This window comes from Nuphar pumila, chromosome 14 (assembly GCF_984573655.1).
Source record: "Nuphar pumila chromosome 14, dmNupPumi1.hap1.1, whole genome shotgun sequence".
NCBI lineage: Eukaryota > Viridiplantae > Streptophyta > Magnoliopsida > Nymphaeales > Nymphaeaceae > Nuphar > Nuphar pumila.
In genome coordinates, this window is record NC_143262.1 from 30,107,937 (window position 1) to 30,122,071 (window position 14,135).

The 14,135-nt window shown below is 38.5% G+C and overlaps 1 protein-coding gene across 1 annotated transcript in view; it reads left to right on the top strand.

The window, feature by feature from the left end:
• Positions 1-1,887: 1,887 nt before the first annotated feature.
• LOC149816716 (asparagine synthetase [glutamine-hydrolyzing] 2-like) overlaps positions 1,888-14,135 on the top strand; it is a 145,507-nt gene continuing 133,259 nt past the window's right edge. Inside the window, exons 1-4 of the mRNA XM_089987131.1 lie at positions 1,888-2,090; positions 2,328-2,466; positions 5,083-5,178; positions 5,321-5,462. Of these exons, the coding sequence (XP_089843257.1) occupies positions 2,011-2,090; positions 2,328-2,466; positions 5,083-5,178; positions 5,321-5,462 (457 nt within the window). The 5' untranslated portion in view covers positions 1,888-2,010. The remainder of the gene's footprint in view (positions 2,091-2,327; positions 2,467-5,082; positions 5,179-5,320; positions 5,463-14,135) is intronic.

The window sequence follows — 14,135 nt, forward strand, 5'->3', positions numbered from 1 at the left end:
CTTAATGAAGCAATATAGACTTGATGAGCTGATCCCAAATGAGGTCCAACGCCCCCCCCCCCCCCCCCTTCTTTTAGAAAAAAAAAATAGTTTCCTACCAAAACTTGGGCTGTTTGACTAGACTTTGGGAAGATTAGACCTAGGGTGTTAATAACACTAGTTTAACTAGCTTGACTCGAGCCAAATTAGGAGCAAAAGGTCATCCTTTTTTTTTTTCGTTAGGCCAATTGCACCTTGGTTGTAAAATCCTTGAGGTTCCCCTCATCCATTGAAAGCACACCTAGTTTTAACCTTAGGGTGGGTTTCAAACTCGTGACCTTCTGCGAACTTGGTGATGTTCATAAGTTGATCTAGAGGAACGGAGCTCATCGTTATGAAGTTGTGTGTTGGGTGTTCTTTTTGAGAAGCCTACGCACATCCCTTTTTCAGTGTTGCATACTTTTAGACATGCACAACATGTTAAGTACTTTGTTGATCGGACGAGAGATCCGAGACAACCTTGTATCATGAAATATGCAAAATATTGTTAAAATGAATTCAAGACTTATCTTGTCAAATTGTGTTGTGTTACTTCTTATGCAGATAATATCTGTTGGGGTTTTCTTGGTGAAATCATATCCCTTTCAGCGTAGTCGTACTTTTGACAAGTACGTTCGTACTTTTGGACAAATACGTCTTCTTACGTTGCGATGACTGGATGAGTAGGTTGTGGCAACCTTGATGAGTGCAAATAACAAAATGTTGAGATCACCTAAATAAGTGATGTTTTCCGTCTTCACTGGCAAGATACTCGAGTTGGGTCGAAAGACCAGAGTATGTAGAATGGGTCTTCAGTTAACTACCCTTGATGTACTCATTCAAACCGCTGACTCTTGTCAGGAGAGAGGACGGGAAGGTATTATCGACATGCGACACTAGATTGATAAATGAAGAATGGGTCCTTCAACAGAACTCCACTCATTCATAGGCTCATGCCCCTGATCAGGGTTATTCGAATTGGGTCGCAACTCGAATCGGGGTTATAAAACATTTCTCCCAAGTGTGGACTTGGGAGGGCCCAAATGTGACTTCGCAGTCCTGCGAGACATAAAACTTAACTTTGCAAAAGCTGTGCAATTTGAAAAACGCTGGGTTGACAGAAGGAAACTCGCTTTTAAAGAACTGCAATGCACAAATACAACTTCTAGTGTTTTGAAAACAAGTGATCGCATCCTAGTAACTTTCACATCGCATCACTGCAGTTTGACCCTAGTTTTCTTTTTCTTATTTTTTTTTTAGAGAAAGTTTCACCCTAGTTTTTAGAATGATTGTGTTGGTAAGTAAAAAATGGGCTCTAACGAGAATATCCCACAATGTATGGACCAATGTTGTGAGTATCGGTATCGGCCGTGATCGTCAGGTGAATTGAATACCAATTCTCAAGTGAATGGTTCTGAATCGGTTAAAAAATAATCAAAAAACAGTTTGCGTCAATCATAACGTGATACATGTTAAAACTATTAAAATAATATTAAAAAATTCATTTTAAGTATTTTTTATATTTATTAAAAATAGCCGATTCAGGTTACTATCCTATCCACCGATAGGATACTGACAGCATTGGTATGGACTATGGCTCTCTCCATGCTTGCCCAAAACATATATTTGTGCTTTAATAGAAAAACCTTCTTACATATGATGTGAGAATTATATTGATCCTAGCCGTCCAACTGATGCATCTAAACGCCCAGGATTATCGTACATCCAGGTGAGAACATGGAATAATGTTAAACATTGGTTGAACGGCTAAGATTGAATGTAAGATGGATTCCTCATAGATCATATGTCGGACGATGGAATCCGTTCCCGGGTACCAATACCAAAGCCTAGAAACCTCCTCAGTCTCTCTCATTTACTTCTTTTTTTTGGTGTCAAAAGATCCGCCTTCAAACTTCAAAGAGAGAGAGACAGAGAGAGAGGGACAGTCTCCTGCTGCTGCTGCTGCTTCCGTGAACCCCAACTGTTGGAGCCATGTGTGGAATCCTAGCAGTCTTAGGTTGCAGTGAGACCTCCCAGCCTAAGAGAGCTCGAATCATCGAGCTTTCAAGAAGGTTCCCCCCCTTCTCTCTCTCTAGCACACACACACACACACACACACTAGTTTCATTATTCATCATTGCTTCACAATTTTGATATTGTGTTTCTGACATTTTGGGGTTTTGGGTGTGTTTGTATTACTCTCTCTCTCTCTCTCTAATGTAGCTGTTTGAGAGGCTCTATTATTGTTGGTTTTTAATCATTTTTTCTGTGTGGGTTTGTGGGTTCTTCTTGTCTGTGTGGGGTGGTAGGTTGAAGCATAGAGGCCCAGATTGGAGCGGCATACATTGCCATCAAGATTGTTACCTTGCACACCAACGTTTAGCTATCGTAGACCCAACATCTGGAGACCAACCCTTGTATAATGAAGACAAGACCGTCATCGTTACGGTAGTTTTCCTTCTTATCATTTAAAATTTTCACATTTTCATTTGTTTCATATTAGTTCCTTAATCTCCTATTTCTTCTTCCTTGGCATTTCGACTGAATTGGATTTCAAATCATTACTGTGGATGAGTTGTGTTGAGAAAAACACTCGTATTTTGCATTTTTCGGGTCATTAATTATAATTTGTTGGCATTATTTATAGCAGTGTGGAACAGAGGATATTGAATTAGGATGATACTTTTGACGATAACCCACTTCAGCATCCTGTAAAATATTATAAATACGCTCTGCCTAAGGACATTATTTGACAATCATAGGTGATACCGTTTTTAAACTTTTGAAATATTTTCACTTTCTATATGTTCAATCAAGCTGTCTTGCTATTGCATTATGAAACATACATGAACACCTGGTAAGCAAGAATAGTTATTGCCATGTTAAACCCATTTATGGGTGATACGCACATTAGGATATACATGAACACCTTAGGATAGCTATTATTGACGCATGGTCATAGGCAACCTTGGTGAGCTGGTTGGCTGGCGAATCCACAAAGGCTACAATTAACGAAGCACCATTTAGGCTCAGGCTTCACTACATAGGGCCATTTAAATGGCTGAATGTGGAAAAAGAGAAGATAATATGCAATAACTTTGGTGTTTTCAAATGTTTCCAAGAAGTAATGAATGTTGTTGAATCCATAAGAGACTAGGATTTGATCTCAAAATCCTCAAAAGTATATGTTTAAGGCAGGGACCTAGAATGTCAAGCGAAGGATTTCTCACTTATGAACTGAGCTTTGACTTGGCAGCCAAGGATCATGGGACAGCTAGGTGGTGTAGGTGAATGTGTAGTCAAACTAGTCATTACATAGCTAATTTAAAATGAGTCAAGCGGACTAGGGATATTCAGGACATAACTAGTCACACTGAGAGATAGCTGAACTCTTTTGGACTTACTTTTCTTGCTTTCTAAGGTAATTGTCTATGGCAGTGGGCTTTCTCTACTAAGAGGCATATTTGTGATAGCATTATTATGGCCAGTGAATGCATGTTGGGTTCCAGACAATTTTTCTTTCTCATGGAGGATACAACAACAACAACAACAACTACGCCTTCATCCCAAAACAATTGGGGTCAGCGATATGAACCAAAAAAGAAATTCATTTTGGGTCTTCCACATGAATCCTTTTCCTCCAATCATTTCTATCCAACGCCATGTCCTTGGTGAGGTTCAAAGCATTCATATCCTTTCCTATCATCTCCATCCAAGTCTTCCTAGGCCTACCCCGACCTCTTTTAACTAATATATTTTCCCATTTCTCTAACCTTCTAACTGGAGCATCATTAGGCCTTCGCCGAATATGTCCAAACCACCGTAAACGATTCTCTCGCATCTTATTTTCAATGGGTGCAACACCTACCTTCTTACGTATCTCTTCGTTCCGAATCTTATCTTTTATTGTATTTCCACACATCCATCTAAGCATCCGCATCTCAGCTACACTCATTTTTTGAATATGATGTCTCTTGGCAGCCCAACATTCTGTACCATATAGTAAAGCGGGTCTAATAGTCGTCCTATAAAACTTTCCCTTCAACCGCAATGGCATTCTACGATCGCACAGCACTCCAGTAGCACTTTTCCATTTCATCCACCCCACCTTTATCCTATGATTTACATCTCCATCAATTTCTCCATACTTTTGAATGATGGATCCCAAATATTTGAAATAATCATTCACCGGTATATCTTGCTCACCAAGCTTCACTACACTCCCATCACTACTTCGTTGCTTACTAAACCGACATTCCATATATTCAGTCTTACTCTTACTCAACTTAAAACCTCTAGCTTCCAATGTCTGTCTCCATAATTCTAACTTAGCATTAACCCCAGCTCTAGACTCATCAATCAAAACAATATCATCAGCAAACAACATACACCACGGTACATTTTCTTGAATTGATCTCGTAAGCTCATCCATCACTATCGCAAATAGGAAAGGGCTTAAAGCAGATCCTTGATGTAACCCAACCGTTATCGGAAAATTGGTTGTCACCCCTCCACAAGTGCGGACATGGAGGATAAATATAATAATTATTTTGGGAGAAAGATGGCCCTTATGTAAGGAGTCCCCATTTTCCTAATCGACTTTATGTTGGTATGGTTAATGCTCTCCATGCACATTATAATCTGTTGAAGATGGAAGAATTAACTCTTCATCGTTGTTCTCCAAAATTATCTATGTCAACCATGTGATAACGCTTCATCCTCACTTTTGAGGTTTCTCAGTGATCCTAAGGAGATCATTTCTTCATTGGAAAGTTAATCAGATCTCTTCAAACTTTCAAATTATCAATTGATGCATTTGGTTTTTATAGTCATTTATTGTTGTATTTGTTGATACACAATAGGTGCTTTTTCTTTGAGTATAGATGTAGAACATTTGTTTTCTAGATGCTCCCACTTGACACAAGCTATTTATAATAGGTATTGATTCCAGTACTTTTCGTCAGTGATTTTGTTTTATTCTATTATAGAACTAACATGCATTTGCTTTCAGTATGTTTAGCCTTGAAACTGATCTCTTTAAGATTTCCTGCTTTTCTATGTTAGGTTAATGGGGAAATATATAACCATGAGGCTTTGAGAGAGAAATTAAAGTCTCACCAATTCAGAACTGGCAGTGATTGTGAAGTGATTGCTCATCTTGTAAGTTATTGTTTGTATAAACGTAAGCAAACTATGCATAGAAGCTCTAAAGAAGTGGGTCATACAACATATTGATTTATAACTTAGTTATGAGGAAGTGTGCTTGTAGTGGTTGAATTGGTTTTCATGTGCCTCTTAACAGTATGAAGAATATGGAGAGGATTTTGTGGACATGCTGGATGGAATGTTTTCCTTTGTACTTCTTGACACTCGTGATAAAAGTTTCATTGCTGCACGGGATTGTATTGGTATCACACCCTTATACATGGGTTGGGGTCTTGATGGTATGATAACAATTGCTTACTTGGCTAGCTTTTCCAGTTTTCTCTTTGTATGGCCTTCTTTCATTTTAGCCTGTCTTTGCAAGATTTAGTTTACTGTACTTGATGCCTTGAACTGTATTGCAGTTCGAGACCGTAGCAGAATTTCCTTTTCTATTTGTTTGAAGGCATGTTCATCAAGTTGTCCGGATTTGTTCTTGGATGAGGTTATCACATATCATCCACAGATATGCTTGACTCACTTGGCAACATATTTATCTCCTTTCACTCGCTTGGCAACACATTTTCGTTTAACTTATGGTGTCTGACATTTGGTTCTTCCAGTTATGTTGTTGGTCTTAGAGTTGTTGTAAATGAATCAACTTGCCTTTGTCCATTTCGCAAAAGCTCATAGCAATGATCTTAAGTACCCTAACTAGGTCAACTGTCATGAGCTCTTTCCAGTTCCCACAGCTCAGTATTTTCCCCATACCCAATTTCCTTTAATGCTACCTAGTATTGTATGGCCCTTGGGCACTTGGCATGCTGCTACCTACATCCCATAGTACTGATTACTGTGTCTTGGACAGATATGTTTTCCCATCTTAACTATGTTTTTGTTTTCTCTGAAACTCATCTTACCAATGACATGAAGAGAGTAGAGTTGAATATTAAACATTTATTGACTATCATGAGCTTCTTCAGATTCCAGCTTCCTATTTTTTTCTTTTTCAAGAGAAGAAGACAATGAGGCACAGCAAACATCAAGATAAAGTAAAAGAAACAAAACAAGAGTAAATTGAAACACTTCCCCTGTAAGATGCATTGTTTAGAACTCGATCCAGCTAAGATCCCATCCAACCCATTTTTGCATGTAGTTCCTCAAAGGTTCTTTTTGTTTTGCTCCAACCAAATGTGTCACAAAGATGGCATAATCCACCATTTCCATAAATAGGCCCCACTTCTTTCCCTTCCCTCTTATCCATGGAAAAAGAAAGACCACCGTCATGTTCTAAATTGTCCTATCTCCCTGGTTCCATTTAGGAGATGCAAGCTCTAACAGATGACGGGAGGAGGAGCATGACTAGGGGTGTCAACGGGTTGGGTTGGGTTTGGTTCGGACCCAGGTAGAACCATACTTGGACCAGATTTTCGGGTATGTATCGGGTCCAGACCTGGGTCGAAGTGAGTCTACTATAAGAGAAACCATACCCGGACCCGATAAGAACTACACGAACCATACCCGGACCATACCCGGTAAAATAATATTTTTTATCATTTTTACATTGAAAAATTGCGGGTCTTAATCGGAGCTCGGGTCGGGAACGGGTCTGGTATAAAATTTCACAAACTATACCTGGGTCCATGTATTAATCGGACCTTCGGGTCCGGACCCGGGTCTTAATCAGGTGTTCTTATTTGTCACCATACCCGGAACCTATAGGGTTTGGCCGGGTCAGGTCCAGATTAACCCGACCTGTTGACAACCCTAAGCATGACCAAAATGTTTTGTAATGCACAGGACATCCACAAAATGTTTAAACCTTTATGCTTTGGATATGCTGGAGCAGGAACCATGTCCAGGAAAAGTTTAGCTATGCACAAACCAGTGTCACTGATATATTGAAAATATTGCGATATTATCAGCTATTTCAAGGCAGCCAATAATATCAGGAATATATCACGATATTTTCAATATATCTGCAAATTATATATCTTATGATAATATCGCAATATTATCGCGATAAGTATTGCTACAGAAAAGCCCCAAATTTATTAAAGATAAAAATTTGAAAAAATCACTATAATAAAAAAAAGCGACCTTGGCCTCAAAATTTGGTTTGATTTGGTTCAAAAACCAAATCAAATCGATGAGTTTTGCACATTTCGTGATTTTTTTGTTGTTAGTTATGTAGTTAGTTGTGTTATGTAATTACTAATTTATTGTTTGTTAGTTGTTAGCTGCTAACTTAGTTGCTCATTTATCAATTTATCTTGTCTATTTTACGGTCTTTATCATAATTTTCTTTCATTTTTCTATTTTCTGTATTTTTACTTACTTTTTAGAATTTTTGTTTATTTTTTTATATATTGCCAAGATATTCCCAAGATTTATCAACTTTAAAAATCTCTCCAAGAAATACCCTTGCTGATAAATCACCTTTAACGATCCAGGTGACTATAACACAAACCATAGCTCTGAGTTTCAGACATGGCCCCTATAGGGCCGGTTGAGAAGGGGCAGGTGAAGCATTGCATAAGGGACAGATAACATGATTTATCAAAAAACTGACTTAAAGAGGAGGCTGTCCAATCTATTCCATCTTCTGCCTCTTTTAGATTTTCGCTTGACAACTTCAACATGAGCTTCTGTCAGAGACAAATTATTTTCGAAAATAGTATCCAAAATCGCCCTACCCAGTCAGCACTCTCCAACTGAAATCTCTTTGTACCTTTCCAATTTGCAAATGTTCAGAAAGTTGATTTTAATGTCCTGATCCACCCATTTTTTCCTCCAAAAGATATTTTGCTGCATTTTCCCAAAGATACTTTAATAACCCTCAACTTATTCCAATACTTCGATTCGACCTTTCTAGACACCAGAGAGATCTTGGTAACTTGCTTTTCAGGCTAAGACCATAGAAATCTTGGTAACTTGCTTTTCAGGCTTTTTAGGGAGGGAAAATAAAGAAAACACAATGGGAGATTGGATAAGGCATGCTTTATCAAAACACACTTTCTAGCCAGAGCTAAATATCATGAGGACCAGGACTGCAACTTGTGATTCTATCGTCCACAGATGTCTGTGTATCTATTCGTCAAGTATTTCATTGGCAAAATGCCCAATTGGACACCTGAAAATAGCTGATGCAGTTCTCTACCTCTCTTCAATGTTGATTACAACCATCTCACACAAAATATTTGCAGGCTGTTTGTTGTAGCTGGATGTTTTTTATGTTCTATTTTTATGTCTTATATGTAGCCTTAAACACAAGCAATGATGCTTAGGGTTGATGCCCCAATTAAGTTGGATATTATACTTCAATATACAACTGTTTATTGTCTCTGATTACTTCCAATGATATGTCAGATGGCATTTTTCAGGCAATTAATGAGTAATTCAAAATTTATTTTGCAGAAATTTTATCAATTTAGTATCATAGTCACCAATATCGTTCTCGACAATGGAATATCTTGGGAGATTTTAAAAAAAATTCATTTTTCTCAGAAAAATCTCGGGAAAATATCGGTTTATTAAAAATATTACAAATAAAAGTGAAAATTGAAATTTTAATCAGAAATTTTAAACAAATAAATAACAATGTATGCATGGTAAGATATTACCCTTTTTTCTTCGGATACAAGGTAAGATGTTATTAAAAATACTTTGAATGGACACCTTATTAAGTCGCCATTGAACTCTTCTACAAAATAGTCCCATATCGAGGAGAGCATCGACCCCTCCTCTTTTTATTTAAGAGGTCTTTTGAGCCTCTTGAGAATTCCAACTTTACGATTACGTGGAGCTGCCCACGTGAACACCTTTTGCATGCTTTTTGAGAAGCATTTGTTGGTGTATGAGTTGGCAGTGGGCTAAGTACAGTTATGCCCTTGATAACAAGTATTCTTTGCCTTTTTGTTTATCATTTTGGAAGTCATGATAATATCGCGTTTTTTTCATAGTAGGCGAGATTTTGAGAATCTCGTGATAATATCGTTATTGTCATGGTTTTTGAAAAAATCATGATAATATCGCGAGATTTTCAAAATTTTGGCGATATTTGTGACTATGTTTAGTATGTGATGGATGCTCTGAGTATGCTTTTCTCTTGGACTGTGTCAACCTTGAAGTAGGTTCTGGCATGTTGACTAACCATGTCTATCTTTGTGTGGAAGTCTACAACTCACATATGCTGCATATGCATTTTTTTTGTGACTTGCTGAAATCTTGCAGAAAAAGTGCTTCACTTATAAATAATCTGGTCTCATGTGTCATGCGTTTGACTCATATTACAATAACATTGGTAAAATGTGTACAGCCATGAACTTTGAGCTTTATGGACACTTGTTAGATTGATTACCATTTTTTTGACAGGAATAAGATGAGTACCATCTTTGTATCATACTTTTTCTTAGCTCCTTATGTTTTCAGCTTATTTGTGAAGTTTCACATAGCGTCATGGTTTTTGTGTGATTTTTTCCTAGTTATGTGGTTACCCTTTATGAATTCTAGTGCTCAAGGGAAAGCGCAAAGCATGTACCCTATGTATGTGTGATGCTTTGCCGATACATTGGTTGCTTATAGATTTTTGGATCATAGACTTTGGTTTTGGGATAACATAGTTGAAAAGAAGACATTATTATCTTCATTGTATGTCTGACCCGATCCATTTGTATAATGGATCAGGTCCAGATCCAGTTCATGTATTGTAAATTATTATTTTGTAAAAGGGTATTTTCGTACCCTAATGTTTACACTTTATGTTAAATAGAATGAGAGGGCAGTCACGATGGACTAAACCCTCCTTTCAGCTGGAAATTTCTCTCTCCCTCTCTTCTCTTTTCTCATCGTAGATTAGGGTTTCATTCTTTCATGGTATCAGAGCAGGGCGTGGATCTGCGTGAATCTGCGTGAAGAAAGCAAGGCGTGGATCTGCATGAATCTGCGTGAATCTGCGTGAAGAAAGCACAGCGTGTGCATCAGCGTGGATCTGCATCAACGTGGATCTGCATCAACGTGGATCTGCATCAGCTATCTGCGTGAATCTGGGTGTGAATACCCAGCGTAAATACCCAGTGAAGAATGTCTGGTCGTGAATCAACGTGATTTCAGCCTGCGTGAAGAAAGAAAGCCCAGCCTGCGTGAAGAAAGCCCATCTGCGTGAATCTGCGTCTGCGTGAAGAAATCCCAGCGTGAATCCACCAGCGTCAGCAGAGTGAACTTATCAGCCGTGAATCCCAGCGTGAATCTGTGTGTCGTGATTTGAATCTGTGTGGTAAATCTCTGTGAATCTGTGTGGTATTGTGGCCCTCAAATACCTAGTGTGAATCTGTGTGAAGAAAATCTTTGTGAAGAAAATCTGTGATTTCTTTCAGCCGTGTGTTACAGCATCAATCTGTGTTTTCTTTTCAGCCGTGATTGCTTCTTTGTGAAATCAGGTTCATCAGGTTTAATCCCTGCTGTTTTCCTGCTGTTTTTCCTACATTTAATCTCTTGATCTGTGGTTTAATCCCTGCTAACCATTGTTAATCTCTTGATCTGTGATTTCCTTTTCCTTTTTGCTGTTTTTCCTGCTAATCACTGCTAATCATTGTTAGCCATCTGTCATATCTTATCTGTCTTTTTCTGTTAGCCGAGTTCTTTGTTCTTCATACCTAAGTGTCAGTTCAAGCATATTCATCAAATGGAATTTACTCACGGGCAATCATGCCTGTCCTCAAGTTTTCTTGGTCAACTAGTCTCTGAAAAATTGAATAACTATAATTTCTTGACCTGGAAAAAAGACAGATTATTCCGTTTATAAAAAGTCAGGACCTTTCTGGTCATCTGGATGGATCGGTCCCACCGCCTCCAGAATTTCTTTCGCAAGAAAAGGTGGATGATAAAGGCGAACAATCTGTTGTTTTTCACAAGAATCCAAAATATGTTGCTTGGATGAAGAGAGATCAATCGCTAGTGGCATATATCACTTCAACTCTTTCACAGGAGGTCCTTATTGCTCTTCCTGATGATTGTTCGGCAAAGGAACTGTGGGATATGTTAGTTCAAACATATTCACAAATTTCTGAGGCAAAAATTATGTTTCTTAAGCGAGAATTTCAAATGCTGAAGAAAGATTCCATGTCTATTATGGAATACCTGAATAAAATGAAAGGCATCACAGATCAGTTGGCGGTTGTTGGGTGTCTCGTCAGTGAAAAAGATAAAGTACAACAAACCTTGAGTGGATTGGGGCCAGATTATCATGTTATGATGACAACCTTACTATGTTTACCAGAACTTCCAAAGTTTGAAGATCTTCGTGCAAAACTGTTGCAATATGAGATGAATCTGAAAGGTTCCTCTGAAGCTTTTCATGGGAATTCCGGAACACAAGATGTGCTGGCTATGGGAATGAGTTATGGTCAAGGTAGAGGAAATTCTTTTCGAGGAAAAGGAGGACAAGGGAGAAATAACTATGGAGGTCGTGGCATACTTCTAACACCCAATGTTCAGGGACAAAGACCCATTCCCACCTGTTTCCTATGCAACAAGAAAGGGCACATTAAAGCGAACTGTTGGTTTAATCCTCAAAACAAAGGGAAAGCTCCACAAGCAGAGGCTAGAAAGGATGGAGAAGTAAAAGAGTTGTTGTTGGCAGCCTTGGCAGGATTGAATATGAAACAAAATGACAAAGGAACTTGGTATGTCGACTCTGGAGCAGCTACTCATGTTACAGGTGATGTAGGTAAATTCTTGACTCTTACACCTTATGTTGGAAAGAATAGCATTGTCACAGGAGATGGATCACATCATGCCATCTCACATACTGGAAATGCCATTATACACATGTTAAAGTCCTCTCTTAAACTTCCAAGTGTCATCCATGCTCCTAATATTCAAAAGAACATTGTTTCTGTCTCAAAGCTTGTTGATGATGCAAATGCTTCAGTTGAATTTACTCCCTCTTCTGTTTATGTCAAGGATCTTCGCACAAGGAGGACATTCGCTGAAGGAAAACGATGGGGCAACATGTACATCTTCCAAGAAGATCCTTCCTTCATTCATCCCAACTATTCATCCTTGAAGCCTCACCAAGTCTTTGATTCTGATTTTTTATTTAATGTTTCTGAAAGTAATAAGCCAAGACTTTGGCATAGTCGTCTTGGCCATTGTGGTCGCCATTTTATTGAAAAACTTGTCATGAATAATCTTATTCCTAAGTCCAGTCTGAGTTCAGAAGTCGTTGATACAAAATGTTCTAGCTGTCATCTATGTAAGAGTCATGTCTTACCTTTTGCTTCCATTAATAAAAGAGCTTCAAGGCCATTTGAGGTCATTTGTTCAGATGTCTGGGGTCCTGCTCCAATTACTTCTTTTTCTGACAGTAAATACTATCTTATTTTCGTTGATAGTTATTCACGTTATACTTGGATATTCTTTATGAAGCACAAATCAGAAGTTTTTGGATTGTTCCAGAAATTCCACTCTTTCGTTCAAAATCATTTCTCTACCAACATTCTTAATTTTCAGTGTGATGGAGGAGGTGAATTCTCCTCGAGTGACTTTGTTAATTTTCTTCAACATAATGGGATAAAGAGAAGAGTGTCTTGCCCTCATACACCTCAACAAAATGGGATTGCTGAGAGGAAGCATCGACATATTGTTGAGACTGCAATGAGCATGATGCACGGGAGCAATCTCCCTACATCATTATGGACTGAGGCCTTCCACTCCACAGTTCATGTGATAAATCGCTTGCCCATGAATATCTTAGAAAATAAGTCACCATACTTCTCTCTTTTTGGCATACAACCTGATTATCATGAATAACGTGTGTTTGGGTCTGTTTGTTATGTGCACATTGATAGCTCACTCAGGCACAAGTTCCAAGATAAAGCTTTGAAATGCAGGTTTATAGGATATGCCGAAGATTACAAAGGGTACAAGTGTTATGATCCCCTGAGTAAGCGTGTCAAAATATCAAGGAATGTTATTTTCGATGAAATGAACTTTGCTGATCAGGATAATAATTCAACTATGGTGGATACTGATAACTCAAGCTCCAGCATTGAGGTATACTACCCATGGTTAAATTCAGAACTCTTCTCCAATGGTACAGTAGAATGTCCAGAAAATTGCAGTCAGAATGAGCCACATGAGGATTCAGCCAATGAGACTCAAACGGAGGAAACTGTCACATATGACTTGGAGCCAACAAGGTATAAGGGAATTGTGTACACTCGGCGAGAGAAAGAGCCCTCATTCACTTCTTGTTCGAACACGGATCCATCTGGATCATCCGTTTCGCAGCAAATGGATATTAGAAGATCTTCACGGATTCGACATCCACTTGACAGGTGGGTAAGTTATAAAAATTTTTCAATGGATTTTCAGTTATTCTTGACATCCATAAGTAAAGAGGATGGGCCTCTTATGTTCTATCAAGCTGCGAGCTCTAGAAGATGGGTAGAAGCAATGAATGAAGAAATGGAGGCCTTACATGAATGTGACACATGGGAGATTGTGCCTAGACCACTGAACAGAAATGTAGTTGGGTCAAAATGGGTGTACAAGATAAAATATAAACCAGATGGGAGCATCGAAAGGTACAAGGCTCGACTGGTAGCCAAGGGATTTACGCAAGAGGAAGGCCAAGACTTTGATGAAACTTTTAGTCCTGTTGTCAAGATGGGGACTATTCGTATTGTGTTGAGTCTAGCCATTAAACATGGATGGACATTGAGCCAGCTGGATGTGAAAAATGCTTTTCTGCACGGGGATTTAAAAGAAGAGGTCTACATGGAACAACCCACTGGATATGTAGAACGAGACGCCAAAAAATATGTATGCAAATTAAAGAGAGCACTCTATGGTTTGAAACAAGCTTCTCGTTCCTGGTTCGACAGTTTTTCTCTAGGATTACAACGGCATGGCTTTTCTAGGTCTCTTCTGGATCACTCATTATTCATTCACAATGAACAAGGAGTTACTAC